This window comes from Lagenorhynchus albirostris, chromosome 10 (genome assembly GCF_949774975.1).
Source record: "Lagenorhynchus albirostris chromosome 10, mLagAlb1.1, whole genome shotgun sequence".
NCBI lineage: Eukaryota > Metazoa > Chordata > Mammalia > Artiodactyla > Delphinidae > Lagenorhynchus > Lagenorhynchus albirostris.
The window spans coordinates 50,163,606-50,178,517 of record NC_083104.1 but is presented as its reverse complement, the minus strand read 5'-3'; the positions used below and the strand labels follow the sequence as shown (position 1 = coordinate 50,178,517).

Sequence of the window (14,912 nt, the reverse complement as noted above, 5' to 3'; positions counted from 1 at the left end):
ATTACACTTTGTGTCTTTTTTTTTTTTTTTTTTATGGTACGCGGGCCTCTCACTGTTGTGGCCTCACCCGTTGTGGAGCACAGGCTCCGGATGCGCAGGCTCAGCGGCCATGGCTCACGGGCCCAGCCGCTCTGCGGCATGTGGGATCTTCCTGGACCGGGGCACGAACCCGTGTCCCCTGCATGGGCAGGCGGACTCTCAACCACTGCGCCACCAGGGAAGCCCACTGTGTCTTTTTAACATTTTAATGTGGTAATAGGAAATTTAAAGATACAAATGAACTTTTTTACAAAACAGAAATAGACCCACAGACATAGAAAACAAACTTATGGTTACCTAAGGGGAAAGGAGGAGGGATAAATTAGGTGTTTGAGATTAACATGTACGTACTACTATATATAGGATAGATAACCAAGAATATACTGTATAGCATGGGGAATCATACTCAATATCTTGTAATAATCTGTAAGGGAAAAGAATCTGAAAAATAATATATATATACACATATATATGCACAACTGAATCACTGTGCTGTACACCTGAAACTAACACAACATTGTAGACCAACTCCAATAAATAAATAAATAAAGTTACACATATGGCTCTTATTATATTTCTGTTGGTTAGAATTACTCTAATACTCTTTCACTTCCATTTCCTCGGTTATCAATAACACTTAGCATATTTTATCCCAGTGGTTCTCAAACTTTACTGTGCATCACAGTCACCTAGATGACTCATTAAAACAGATTCCTGGCCTACCCTCAGACTGTGATTGAGTAGTTCTGGGGTGGGGTCCAAGAATTGCTATTCCTTACAAGTTCCCCAGTGATTGATACTGCTGATACATGGACTACATTTGGAGTAGCAAGACCCTGAAGTTCTTTCCCATCTTGCCTATCCAGTAGCGCTTACCACATGCTGCTCCTCTATTTTGCAGTATAGTCTGTGAGCATATCTTCTACCTGTCCTCCTATTCCCATCACCATCTCTTCACCTAGTGGTGTTGTAAAGCCCTTGAAATACATTGCGCCTGTTCTTCTTGGTATCTCCAAAGCTCCAAGTTAAATAATTGGTTTTTAAGTTGAAATGAATTGAATTTAATGGAATTAATTCTTGCTCTTTGTTTTAATTCCCTTACTGGAAGCTCTGACAAGCACAAAATACTAAATCAGGAATGAAATAAAACAGGGATAAGGATTGATCTGTTGGGCAATCTATTTTTTTTTTACTGAAGTATAGTTGATTTACAATGTTATGTTAATTTCTGTGCAGCAAAGTGATTCAGTTATACATATATATGCATTCTTTTTTTTATATTCTTTTCCATTATGGTTTATCATAGGATACTGAATATAGTTCTCTGTGATATACAGTAGGACCTTGTTGTTTACCCATTCTATATATAAAAGCTTACATCTGCTAACCCCAGCCTGCCACTCCATCCCTCCCCCAACCCTCTCCCCTTTGGCAACCACCAGTCTGTTCTCTATGTCTGTGATATACATTTTATATATAATTTATATTTATATTAATTCTTTCATAGTCTTTTAATTATTTTATTTAATTAATATTCCATTGTATATAGGTACCACATCTTCTTTATCCATTCATCTGTCAGTGGACATTTAGGTTGTTTCCATGCCTTGGCTATTGTGAATAGTGCCGCAGTGAACATAGAGGTGCATGTATGGTTTTTTTTTTGTTTTTTTTTAAGATTTTGGGGGTAGGAGTTTATTTATTTATTTTTGCTGTGTTGGGTCTTCGTTTCTGTGTGAGGGCTTTCTCTAGTTGTAGCAAGCGGGGGCCACTCTTCATCGCGGTGCATGGGCCTCTCACTATCGCGGCCTCTCTTGTTGCGGAGCACAGGCTCCAGATGCGCAGGCTCAGTAGCTGTGGCTCACGGGCCTAGTTGCTCCACGGCATGTGGGATCCTCCCAGACCAGGGCTCGAACCCGTGTCCCCTGCATTAGCAGGCAGAGTCTCAACCACTGTGCCACCAGGGAAGCCCCGCATGTATGTTTTTGAATTAGAGTTTTGTCTGGGTATATGCCCAGGGGTGGGATTGCTGGATCATGTGGTAATTCTATTTTTAATTTTTTAAGGAACCTCCGTACTGTTCTCCATAGTGGCTTTACCAACTTACATTCCCACCAACAGCGTAGAGAGGGTTCCCTTTTCTCTACATCCTCTCCAGGACTTGTTATTTGTAGAGTTTTTAATGATGGCCATTCTTTGTTGGTCAGTTTATTGATTTACTAATTGTTAAGTACATTGCATTGCATTTTGTTTCTGTGCCTCTTCGTCAATTTAGCTCAATGTATATTTTTTAGCACTTAAGGTACAGATGCTTAGGGCAATGAGTTAGCCCAGTTTCAAGTGATATGTATAGCTAGTTGGAATTCCAGGAAAACACTACCAAGTCCACTGATGAAATTACAGCTAGGGTGTCTTGGGAGCCCAGAGATAGGAGACAAACTAGCCTAATGTGCTGATTAAAGCGTTGCTACTCAAAAGTGTCCTCATCCTTAGACCAGCAGTATCAGCGTCACCCGGAAGCTTGTTCCAAATGCAGAATCTCAGGCCAGCATCTGAACTTATGAGTTAGAATCTGCATTTTAACAAGAATCCCAGATTATTTGTAGACACATTAAAGTTTGATAATCACTGGATTGAAGGACAACTGTAGACTCAGGGGCCATATAAGACTGAGGTTAACTCTGGGCTTCTTTCCTGCTTTCCCTAAGGGAAGTCTGGGTGTTTGGTCTAAGACAAGACAGATGGCAGATGCCTCACACAGATGGAGATCCATTTCCCTGGGATAAGCATACCACAGCAGAGCTCCGCCAACTGCAACAGCCTTGTTCACAACAAGAGCAAATCCCTGAAAGATCTGTGGCTAGGGGAATTAAAAGGAGAGAGTTTCAATGTGACGGGGAGGCTGTGGCCTTCAACCAGCAGGATGCCGCTGCTCCTTGACAGCATGAAAGGAAGCCCGGCTCCACCAGCCTACCTGTCTGGGAGCCACCTGTCACATAGGAGTGGGAAGCAGATTTACTGCCAGGTAGTAGGCAAAATGGCATCACCTCTCTCCAAAATCGTGGGCATGAGATAAGTGAAATGTAGGACTGAGGTTGCAGGGATGATACCACCATGGGAACATTTCCCTCAATTCATCTTCTTTATAAGAAGAATGGGGCACGTAAGGCCACCAGGAAGGTCAGAACCAATTACAGACCAACTTTAGCAACTTACAAGGCTCTGAGACCGTGTCGAACATCTGTGTTGAATGTTATTTTCTCTCGTATATCTAGTGGAGGTTTTCATTTTTATTCACGTCTTAATACCACATTATGATTATTACATATTTAGTGGAATAAAGCAATTAAAATAAAAATATAAAAGTGGATATATCATTGTGACTGAATTTCTTTTACATTATGAAGTCTTCATCAAAGCTATTTAAATATAATGAACATCTATAATTTATAAGGTTAGAAACATGGAAAAATAGGTAAAGTAGGTAGCAGTGATAGGAAAGTAATTTAAAACAATAATAGGAAATATACTTTAACAATATACATAAAAGTTACTGAGGGACTTCCCTGGTGGCGCAGTGGTTGAGAGTCCGCCTGCCGATGCAGGAGACACGGGTTCGTGCCCCTGTCCGGGAGGATCCCACATGCCGCGGAGCGGCTGGGCCCGTGAGCCATGGCTGCTGAGCCTGCGCGTCCGGAGCCTGTGCTCCGCGGTGGGAGAGGCCACAGCAGTGAGAGGCCCGCGTACCGCAAAAAAAAAAAAAAAAAAAAGTTACTGAGGATTTCTAGGGAGCACTAGGGAGCATAGAAGTTATCCCTAATATAACTGATAAAAGTATTCGTTTTTATCTAGGTGCTTTTGGAACGTTTATTTATTAACACTTATTCCTCTGATCATGTGTTCATTTATTCAACAACTATTCACTGAGCCCCGTCAATGTGCCAGTTCAGTCAGAAAGTGTTTTGGACGCATCAGAGAATAAGGCAAATAAAGCAACCATCCTACATTGGCAAGGAAACAACCAATACATAAGTAAACAACAAACAAAACAATACTAACAGCCTGTGACAGATGATGGTAGAGGGAAATGAACGTGTACGTATTAGCCATTGTTGCTTACTGAGTCACCCCAAAGTGAGTTAAAACAACTAGCAATTACTGAGCTCACAATTCTGGAGTTTGCAGTTTGTGCCAGGATCAGCTAGGGCTGTTCTTATCTGAGTTAGGCCCACCCGATCTCAGCTGGGTGTCGCCCGTGCTTCCACAGATGGCTGCTAGATCAGTTTAAGGCTGGTGGGTCATCTCTGCTCCATCATTCTTATCCTCCAGGCTACGCTGAGCTTGTTCATTTGGTGATGGTGCAGGGATCTCAAAAAAGAGGATGGAAATACACAGTGCTTCTTGAGGCCTGGGCTTAAAACCCAGTAGATTCCAGCTCTTGACGGAACTACGAAGAATTGAGGCCACTTTTGCAATCTAACACATCAGAACAGAACGCCCAGGACTAAGTGCCAAAGCACTACAGTGTTTGGAGCCTGGTTAAGTAAACAGCCAGTAAGGAAACCAGCAGAGTGTGATGTTCTAGGAATCTCCAAAGGAGAGCGAGAGATAAAAGACTTGAAACTAATGAAACAGATACAAGGAGCACAGATAAGGAACCCCAAATAAATGATAACTTTTATGACCTATAAAAACATAAAATTATATAAATTATGAAATGGTAGAAAACTGTCCTAGGATTTGGTAAAATTACCAAGAAGTAAAAACTCAGTGGTCTTTCTAGTCTTTTCATTTTTCACCAAATCACCTGTATGGAATCTGTGAATTAGTTACGCTGTTGTATTTTGCACTACTTATCAAAAAGGAATCCCTGTGGGGACCCAAGGGAGGGGAGAGTGTTCAAGAGTGTCCAAGAGGGAAAAAAAAAGCACATTTAGTTTAATTGCTTATCTATGGATCTAACTCTAACATTTAAGAATAAAATATATTAGATTGCATCCAAAAGTTTCGATCTGTCATTTCCTTTAATATATGTAATATGTTTGTATATGTACATATATAATACCTATTTTATATCTGTATATATATATAAAATACGTATATTTATATATACACACATTTATCTTTTTCATTGTATATAATCCCTTTTGGAAAAATGCACACTTACTTTAAAGGCTTTTGCTGGCCCCTTACTTTCCCACTCTTCATTGTGATCTGTCAGTGGCAATGTGACGTATTGCGGACTGCTCTCAGAAGTTTGATCATCAGGATTACTCAGGCGTTACTGATGAACCAAGAATGACGTGTCCTGTGGTATTGGACATCCGGTATTATGAGAAATAGCTCTACGCTCTAAAGAAGGAAGAAACACTGCTATCCAGCATAAATGGAAGGACCCTAACCTTGCTTGATTCCACAGATAAACAGAGGTTGCTTTCTAGCTCTGATGAGAAGGCACATTTTGAAATGGAATTAAGAAGCTGACATGCACACCTGAGTCAGATTCACCCACGCCTCAGGGATTTAACCGTGATGATGGAGCTTATACTGCCTCTTCGTGTGCAAGCTGGAGTTCTTTTGTTATAAACAGTTTGTGTCAGAAAGGATGAAACACATATTTAGGACTGAACTCAGTGGCTCTAAAAAGCTTCTCCTTGCTTCTAAATATAAAGATGGAGATGAGCTGTTTATATCTAGTTCATCTCCTGACACAACTGAAACAGAAGAGGAGTTCCATTTCTCTAACGATTTATTTCTGTGATATTATGTCCAGAGTCCAAATTTCCCAGTTAAGCATAATATTATCCATGTTCATGAAGATTCTGATAACATGATTATTTGAATAAATAATTGTATAATATAGCACTTCCCAAAGTTTCTGGATAATAAGTAAAAGTTTATATTGTAGAAAACACCTAAGAAATCCAGTGTAGTATACATTAGCATAGTAAAACTTTTGGGAATTGTCTTATTAAAGAAATTGGTTAAATATTATATAATCCAGAATTTTTACATATACTTTATAAAACATGCAGCTGTGTTATTTTCATAAAATGTCAATTTGAAGTTCATATTACTTGGTGATCTGCAAAATACAATTTGGGAAACTCTGAGCTCTTTTTTTTTTCACTTCTAGAGCAAAACACCAACCCCTTTGGGAGAGGGCCAAGTCGTAAAAGAATTACCAGGAGTGGGTGCATGTGTCCATTTACTCAAGCAGGTGTAGCTCTCAGATCCAGTCTTAAATCATTCTAGAAGAAAACTCCAGAAAACCAGGATGACAGGGATACAAGGTCTCATGCAAAGAGAGCTAGTAGGGAGCATGGTGACAGAGAGAGGCAAAATAATCCTGAGAAACAATACCATAGAGCGGCAGGGTGGCTCAGTGGCTCAGAGCAGTTAGAGACTCATCTTTGACACTTTCTGGCTGTCTGACCTCTGCCAAAGTATTTAACTCCTTTGAGCCTCATTTCCTATCTTAAAAAAAAAAAAAAGGGAGAGCCGTAATACTCAGTTCAAAGGATTGTTGTGAGAATTAAATCATGAGAATGATATCTGGCACATAACAAGCACTCAGTAAACATTATATTATTAGAGAAAAACAGGAAGTGGCATGGTCAGAGTCAATGTTTCATCCCGGGTAGATACTTATATCTATAGCCATTGTCTCAGACTTATTGACAGTGACACCTGGAAGGGAATTTAGGTTCATTGAGCCCATCCCCATGATCTTACCTCTACACAAACTGGAGCCTAGCAATGACGGGGCTGGAAGCACTTAGGTCTTGTATATTTAGTCTCTCACTCATGGGACTGTAGGAATTTAAAGACACAGAAGACGTTCTTGTGCATAAAATTAGCATGGTATTTTGGAGCACATATTGACCTTCTCCTTAATTCCCCAAACATTTTGAATAATCCGAAATATACTTTTGAAGTCAAACATTTCAGTGTTATTCCTGAGTAACTTGTAAGGCTTTCAGCATGCTGCCTTTTAACTTGAACTGGATGTCAATTTCAATAGAGTATTCCTCATTTTTGGAAGGGGAACTCTGTTCGCATTATCGAAGAGTTTTCATTGGAAATGGATGCTAAGGAATTTAACCTATCTGGACTGGATCATTTGGATCTGTCATCTGTCCTCCGTAACTGTTACCTCTTCTCTAATTCTCATTCTTTAGCTTTCTCCGTCAAATTTTAGGATTCTGCCTTGTTTGTCTTCAGTTCCAGCGATGAAGTTTTCTGCAGTATCAAGTCTACTGCCTCACTTTAAAGTCAGCTCTCAGATTTTTCTTTTCCTTGTACATATTTCTGACAACAGGTTATTTTCAACTATCTGCCTTGGCTTTGTAAATACATGAATCTTTTTAACTAACATTCTGAGAATAAAATTAAACGTCTTCAAAGTTGTCTCTCTTTTTTTCCTGTAACTTTTTGGTTAAAATTTTGCTGTTCATTCCTAGTCTTAACTGCTTTGTTACAGAGAAAATGGCCTTCACATTTTCTAGTTCTTGGAATGTATTGAGATGTTCCTGTGGTCTCTTATGCAATTAGTTTATGTCCACGTTCTAAGCAAATTACAAGATAATTTTTTACTCTGCATGTAGAAAGCCTATTTAACCATTGAATGATTACTATTACTCACCTAATTATAAAAAGCTCTATATTTACTTCATTTTAAAATTTTTGCAAGATTGACATTTTTGTTAAAAGCTACCATAATTATAAATTTGTCCATTTCTCCCATTTTTCAATTTTTTCCTTATAAACTGTTTTCAAACTGTTACATAATCACCGTGCATTCTACCTTATATAAAAGTAAATACTCTTGTTTCACATAATAAATTTATTCAAAGTTTACTCTGTCTGATACTAATATTGAAACTACATTTCATCTTTACATTTTCTAATTCTTTCTCATCTTTACATTTTCTAATTCTTTCAATTCATACTTCAAGTGTCAGGTGTGTCCTTTTTAAGCAATACATAGTGGAACTTTCGATGAAGTGAGGTCACATAGAGCTGAGGAAATTTTTGTCATAAACTCTGGGACACTTTCACCTTTAGTCTCACAAGCTCTCATAGACACCCTCTCATCACTTTATCTGATTTTCTTTTGCAAACTAGACCTGCTGTATATCATTTCTTAGTAAATTACACAGTAGTCTAATTAATTAGTGAGGAGAATTTTCCTTTCTGTTGTCTTAAGATAATAGACTTCTGAGGTTGATCTATTGAAAAAGTAGCCCGTAAGAAGGTATTGGTATAAATGTAATGAATTAATGTGTCAAATTTCTTATTAAGTGTACTAGGGACTGTTGGATACACAGGGAAAAGTACAAAGCACGTCTTCGAAAATTTCTCCCATGTTGACCTTGGGCAAATGCTGTGAACCATCTGAGACTGTTACCTCATGTAGAAGATGAAGCCATTGGTCTGTCTTGACTGTAAAGTGCTCCTTCCCACTCGGAGGTTTTATAACTCTGCAGCTCTAAAAATAAGACAGATCCAAGTACTCAGCTAGGATACAAGCATTTGGGAGAAGATGCACAAACTCTTGGAAACATAGTTTAGACTTTAGTGTGGTTTATGGACAAAAGAGATGGTAGATGCTTTGAATAAATGATGGCATGCTCTTGAACTGCTTTTTTTCCTGGCAATTGGTTGTTTTTTTAAACAGATACAAAAGTCCAGTGTGATGAGTCCTATAACTAAAGGCATTTCTCTCACAGAAAATATGTATTTCTAAGCTCTAGTCAGTGCCGAATGCATTTATTCGTGTAATCATTGAATATTAAGTGATCACTGACTCTAAGTAAAACTGCATGCTGAACACTGTGCAGTGATAGAAAAATGAATGGGCTGTGAAACCCTGGAGGCCTCTTGATAATTGTCACTGTAGTTTGATGACTCTAAGAGCAAAGAAAGGGACTTTGATTTTGGCCCTAAAATGATATGTGGTGATAATGAACAGATGTTTCATTAAACACTAGTTCTATAGGGAATTATAGATGTTATGTAAAAATTTATTATGTGGTCCCCCCGCCTCGGCCCTGAAGGGGCTGGATGGGCGAGTTGGGCGCGATGGCTCGATCCTGGGCGGCGGCGGCGGCGGCGGCGGCGGCTGGAGGCGGTGGCGCGTCCTCCTCCTTGCCCCGGCGCCGGCGGTGATCCGAGCGAGTGGCCGCGGCCCCCGATGAGACTGCTCGCGGGTTGGCTGTGTCTGAGCCTGGCGTCCGTGTGGCTGGCGCAGAGGATGTGGACCCTGCGGAGCCCGCTCACCCGCTCCCTGTACGTGAACATGACGAGCGGCCCCGGCGGGCCGGCGGCGGCCGCCGCGGGCGGCAGGAAGGAGAACCACCAGTGGTATGCGTGCAACAGAGAGAAATTATGTGAATCACTCCAGGCTGTCTTTGTTCAGAGTTACCTTGATCAAGGAACACAGATCTTCTTAAACAACAGCATTGAGAAATCGGGCTGGCTGTTTATCCAATTATATCACTCTTTTGTGTCATCTGTTTTTAGCCTGTTTATGTCTAGAACATCTATCAATGGGTTGCTAGGAAGAGGCTCAATGTTTGTCTTTTCACCAGATCAGTTTCAGAGACTGCTTAAAATTAATCCAGACTGGAAAACGCATAGACTTCTTGATTTAGGTGCTGGAGATGGAGAAGTCACAAAAATCATGAGCCCTCATTTTGAAGAAATTTACGCCACTGAGCTGTCTGAAACTATGATATGGCAGCTTCAGAAGAAGAAATACAGAGTACTTGGTATAAATGAATGGCAGAATACAGGGTTCCAGTATGATGTCATCAGCTGCTTGAATTTGCTGGACCGCTGTGATCAGCCCCTGACTTTGTTAAAAGATATCAGAAGTGTCTTGGAGCCAACTAGAGGCAGGGTCATCCTTGCTCTGGTCTTACCTTTTCATCCCTATGTGGAAAACGTAGGTGGCAAGTGGGATAAACCATCAGAAATTTTGGAAATCAAGGGACAGAATTGGGAAGAACAAGTGAATAGTCTGCCTGAAGTTTTCAGAAAAGCTGGTTTTGTTATCGAAGCTTTCACTAGACTGCCATACCTGTGTGAAGGTGACATGTATAATGACTACTACGTTCTGGATGACGCTGTCTTTGTTCTCAAACCAGTATAAACACGTGGAGCTTGAAATTTTCACAGTCCACCCCAAGAATGTATGCTCCGGAAGAGGGTCTGCGTTCTCAATTATGCGAAGGGAGGACCTTTGGGGACTGCCATTCTAAATATCATGTAGGAATTTTAAAAGCCAAAATACTAATTATTTCTTTGTAGTGTGTAAAAGGAATTTTTTAAAAAACAAAAACCCAACTCTTTGAGGATTTTTATTAACTCTTTACTCAGTAATGCAGGTCACACTCCGATTATGGAAGATATTTTTTATACTTAATTGCAGTAGGGACTCATTCCCAGGCAAAGCAATAGTCATGACTTCACATGGAACCAATAAATATGGATTGTTTTTAATAAAATGAAGACTGGCAATACAACTGTCCATCCAGTTGCAAATATTGGTTATAGGGTATAGCCACTGATCCTCTTTCATGTTTAGAAATTCTATCATTATTCAAGAAAATGTTTTTAATCATGCTAATAAACTTTTTTGGAGATGAAAAAAAATTTATTATGTGTATGTGTATTACACATTTTAATATGATAATGTTCCTATTAATCTCCAAGAGAAAGAGCATTCAACATATTTGCCCAATAAATTCTTTTATTTTTGTGTTTGTTCATTTGGCAGAACATCCTGATGGACACATGTTACATGGAAAATCTTTGGGATGGAGATTTTAGTTAGAGCACCAGTATAAATGCAGATGGATTGAACACCCTACATACCATTCAGGCCAAATGCTGAAGAGCCTTATTTAAACAGACAAATAAACAAGATCAAGAAACAACTGTTTAAGGTAGGTAGAAATGACTTTTGAATGATTTATTCTTTCAGTGATTGGTACTGTAGCTCCCTGAGGCTCTGAACTAAGTGTTTAATAGGAACATAGAATTAGACTCATAGGACCCCTACACATAGTTTCTTCTCTGAGTGTGTCACCAATAATTTTGTAGGAGAGCAAGGTCATATCACATTATCTTGCTCTATCTGCAAAGCAGTCTAGAAGTAAACTCAGAAAATATCTACTGTATCTCTTTTCACACCAGTCCTCAAAATAACTCTGATTCAAGTCATGGAAAGAACCTGAACCTAGAAGACAGAAGTTATTTAAAAAAACCTTTAGATCCTGAGGAAAAGGTCTGCTGGCTTTGGACCTTTTATATTTTCATCCATGATGGCAATTCCTAGATGTGCCATTGGCACACATGATACATACAGCTCAACATTGTAGCTGCAAAGTAAATTAGGGGCCAGGAGGGGAAGCAGATATTAAGATCTTGCAGCCAGAACCACCCTAAAATCAATGGTAAAGTGATTAATGCTGATGACCTATGGAAAAGTCAACAAGGCCAGACAGAGAACTCTGCCAGTGGGGACCCAAAGGTGAAGCGTGAGGACCTCCAGAGTGAAATATACAATAATAGAGAACAATTCACATGTGCTATTTATTTAAATGGGGAAGCTGTAGGAAGAGACACAGTTTCTCAGATATAAATGGAAGTGGTGGGTACAAATGTTCTAGCCAGACAATGATGCTTCAGTGGGTCACTATGATGAGAAAAGAATGAGGCTGGGCAAGTTTGTGTGTCAGTTATCCATGGGATTCACAAAAATAGGCTATAGTTTTCAATTAAATAGCTATCCTATGGCAAAATACTCACTGATGCTTTTGTTCCTGTGCTTTTCTTTTTTTCTTTTCTCCTCCCTCAGGAAGCACAGGACAGATCTAGGTAGCATCACTGTTGAACGTCCGATATTTTAAGCTTTCTCCATATTTTTTTAGTCCTACAAAGAGTAAGGCATGAAGGATAGACACAGGATGGTGCCTGCTTCATTTTGCACAAAAGCCTTTTAAATTCTCCAAATCCTGGTCTCGAAATACTCTGCTGTGGAAAATGCCAAGAGAGAAAGTGAAAACCCTAGGGACAAATAAAGGATGAGATGAATGATGAAGATTTTAAGATTTTGATATTTTCCCCCCTTTAAATAAGATTACCTACTCTCATGCTCACTGTCCATTACACATATGTTTTGGCCTTTAAATAAGTGAGTCAGAATGCCATCTGGGTGTGCCACTTCCTCACAATTAAGCTGTAAATATGTTGATTTAGGAATAAAGGTACACATTTTATATTGTGTTATGTAAATGTGGTTATAGTCATAGTATTATGCAGACCTTTGTTCAGAAAGGACTTTTTAGAATTCCCCTGCAGAAGTTATCAAATAATTGTGAAACTATTTAGTTCCTGTACAAACCCATCTAAATATTGAAATCTTTACCCTTCCTGGTACATGCATGTGGCTCAATGCAATTGAGGTTTTTTTTTACTGTTCTCCCTCTTCCCATCCCAGGGAACAGAAAGGAAAAACATACAAAAAGATTCCACTGAGACATGCATTACATTCTCACTCTAACATCAACTTTTGCGTGATCTTTTGGAATTGTGGTTTTGTTACTGAGTTCAAGCTTATACTGCTCTTCAGCATGACAGGCCAATAAATGGAAAAATGAGGTGTTGGGGCAAAGAACGGTGACCTTCTTTGGAAAGCCAGCAGACCAAGAAGATGGTAGACTAGTGTCCCAAAGAACCATCTTACCCCAGTTAGACTTCAGGCTTCTTTTATACTGAGAGGGGAGGGGATGTGGCAGGTTGTTGCAAACTTCTGGGTGTTGGAATTCTTTGTTCTTGCAGCTGTCCATGTAAGTCTGGTCACAATATTCCTGTCGATTAGACAATTGTTATTTTCTGTTTTGCAACTTTTTATCTCTCTATGAATGGGAAGGTGTTTTAACTTTAAAGGTCAAGCCTGGAAGTCAGAGCCTTGAAATGGGTTATCATGTATATTTCAGGCTACAGGCAGGGTTCTTTTACAGAGGTGCAGAGCCATCATGACTAAGCACAGGCAACAAAGCACAAGGGTTAGAGCTAACAGAAGAGATCCAATGTGGAATCAGGTTTGTTCTTCTGTGTACCAATTTTGCTTTCAGATGTTAAGGTATCTTGAGTTAGTGAATGATGTTAGAGGAAACAAACAAGGATAAGGCTTCAGTGGTCTAAACCACTGTCCTCCACCCTTCCCCCCCCACACACGCACTGACCACCATCAGTGTTGCTCTATAGGTAATACAGCTGCACTGAGATAACCCATTGGTCTTGACTGCCAAGTAGTATAGTGTTAGGTTTCAAAAACTTGAAAAATATGGTGGATTAAAAAGAAGCATGTATCTTTGCCAAATCTCTCTCTTACCAGGTTTGTGTAACAGACTGAGAGTCTGTTTCCTCATCTACAAATAAGGGATAACCTTTTATTCTCTAAATAAGTTTTTTGAAAATTAAGGAGTCAAAGCATTTAAACATACTTACTCTAGGACCTGGGACAGAGTAAGTGGTTGGTAGCTGTTGTTTGACTTGATGTGTAGAAAAAAATTTAGTATCCCTGCCCAACCTGGTTATTCTTTAAAGCATCTTTGTTTCATTTTGTAAGTGGCAAAATGTCACAGGAAAATTGGTAGATAGAAAATAATACAAAAATAGCTTCCTGTTTTGCATTCCATAACACATAAAAATTTTTAGGATAATTTTTTCTAGTCTTTCTTCATTTTCGCATGATGTTTCATTTTATCTTGGTAATCATTCTGTACACGCACTTGACATACTCCTTTTTCATACTATTTTCCATATTTTTTCATAACCATGAAATTTTAATACCCACAGAAAACTTCATATCAGAAAAATTACACTTAATATTTAAATCTTTTTCTTATTTTTGAAATTTCAAAAATTTATTTAAAACAAATGCACTTGTAACAGTTACCCTCATGTATCTATTAAAATGAGTTCATTGATTTACACTATGCATGGATTATTATATCACATCCATGTTACAGAACTTTTATTTCTTTTTTTTTTCAGTTTATCTTTTCAGGATAAAGCAATCATTAAGTTACCTAGAGTTAAAAATGTATTATGTTTGAAATATCTTTCAAGCTATTATAAATGCAGTATGCCAAAAAGATAGCACTAAGCCCTGGATACGCTAACCAATGCATTGTATGTGGAAATGATGGATTTTACCTGGAAGTAAATTACTCATCTGCGTGGTTATCTGAAAACATTAACCAAGCAAAAATAGTTGCTGAGAATACAGTACATTTTCCAGCAGGTTTTATGTCCTTGATAAAAAATTTTGAGAAGTCTGTTGATCAAAGAAAATTTTATTTCTCCTTCCATTCTTGTTAAAAACTATCCGTGGAGGGAATTCTTCATCTAAGATCCATGAGCCATGTGTTGGGGTGTGGCGGGGGTGTGTTTACAGGTGGACACTACTTAAAATTGTGTGCCAAATGTAGGATTTTTATACCCATGTGAATTGGTCTTGGGAGAGGGAATGGACTTTCTTCATAGGATCCAGTGCTGAATTTGTTGCTGTCTCAGTTTCCTTCCAACTGTAAAGGGATGTGGCCTCTGATGGTCTGCTGGCTCACTCTTGTGTGTGGAAAGGTGTGCACCCATGCTGAGACTAGTCAGACTAGTCCTACTCTTCATTCCCCTCTAAATCCTACAGGAAAAGAATTGACCAGGCTGCAGGAAGAGAATCTGAGTATGGAAATCACAGCTGGTGGGATCTCCCTGGTATCATGGAGAAATGAACTAGAGAGGTTTGGGGTGGGCTGCTTGAAAAGAAACCAACCCCAAAACAGCTTCTCGCCCAATGG

General features: G+C 39.2%; 1 protein-coding gene across 1 annotated transcript; it reads left to right on the top strand.

Annotated features, from left to right (window-relative positions):
* Nucleotides 1-9,082: 9,082 nt before the first annotated feature.
* Nucleotides 9,083-10,680, top strand: LOC132528062 (protein-L-histidine N-pros-methyltransferase). Its single transcript, XM_060164083.1, has one exon. The coding sequence runs from the start codon at nt 9,236-9,238 to the stop codon at nt 10,193-10,195; it is 960 nt and encodes a 319-aa protein (XP_060020066.1). The 5' UTR covers nt 9,083-9,235; the 3' UTR covers nt 10,196-10,680.
* The last annotated feature ends 4,232 nt before the right edge of the window (nt 10,681-14,912 follow it).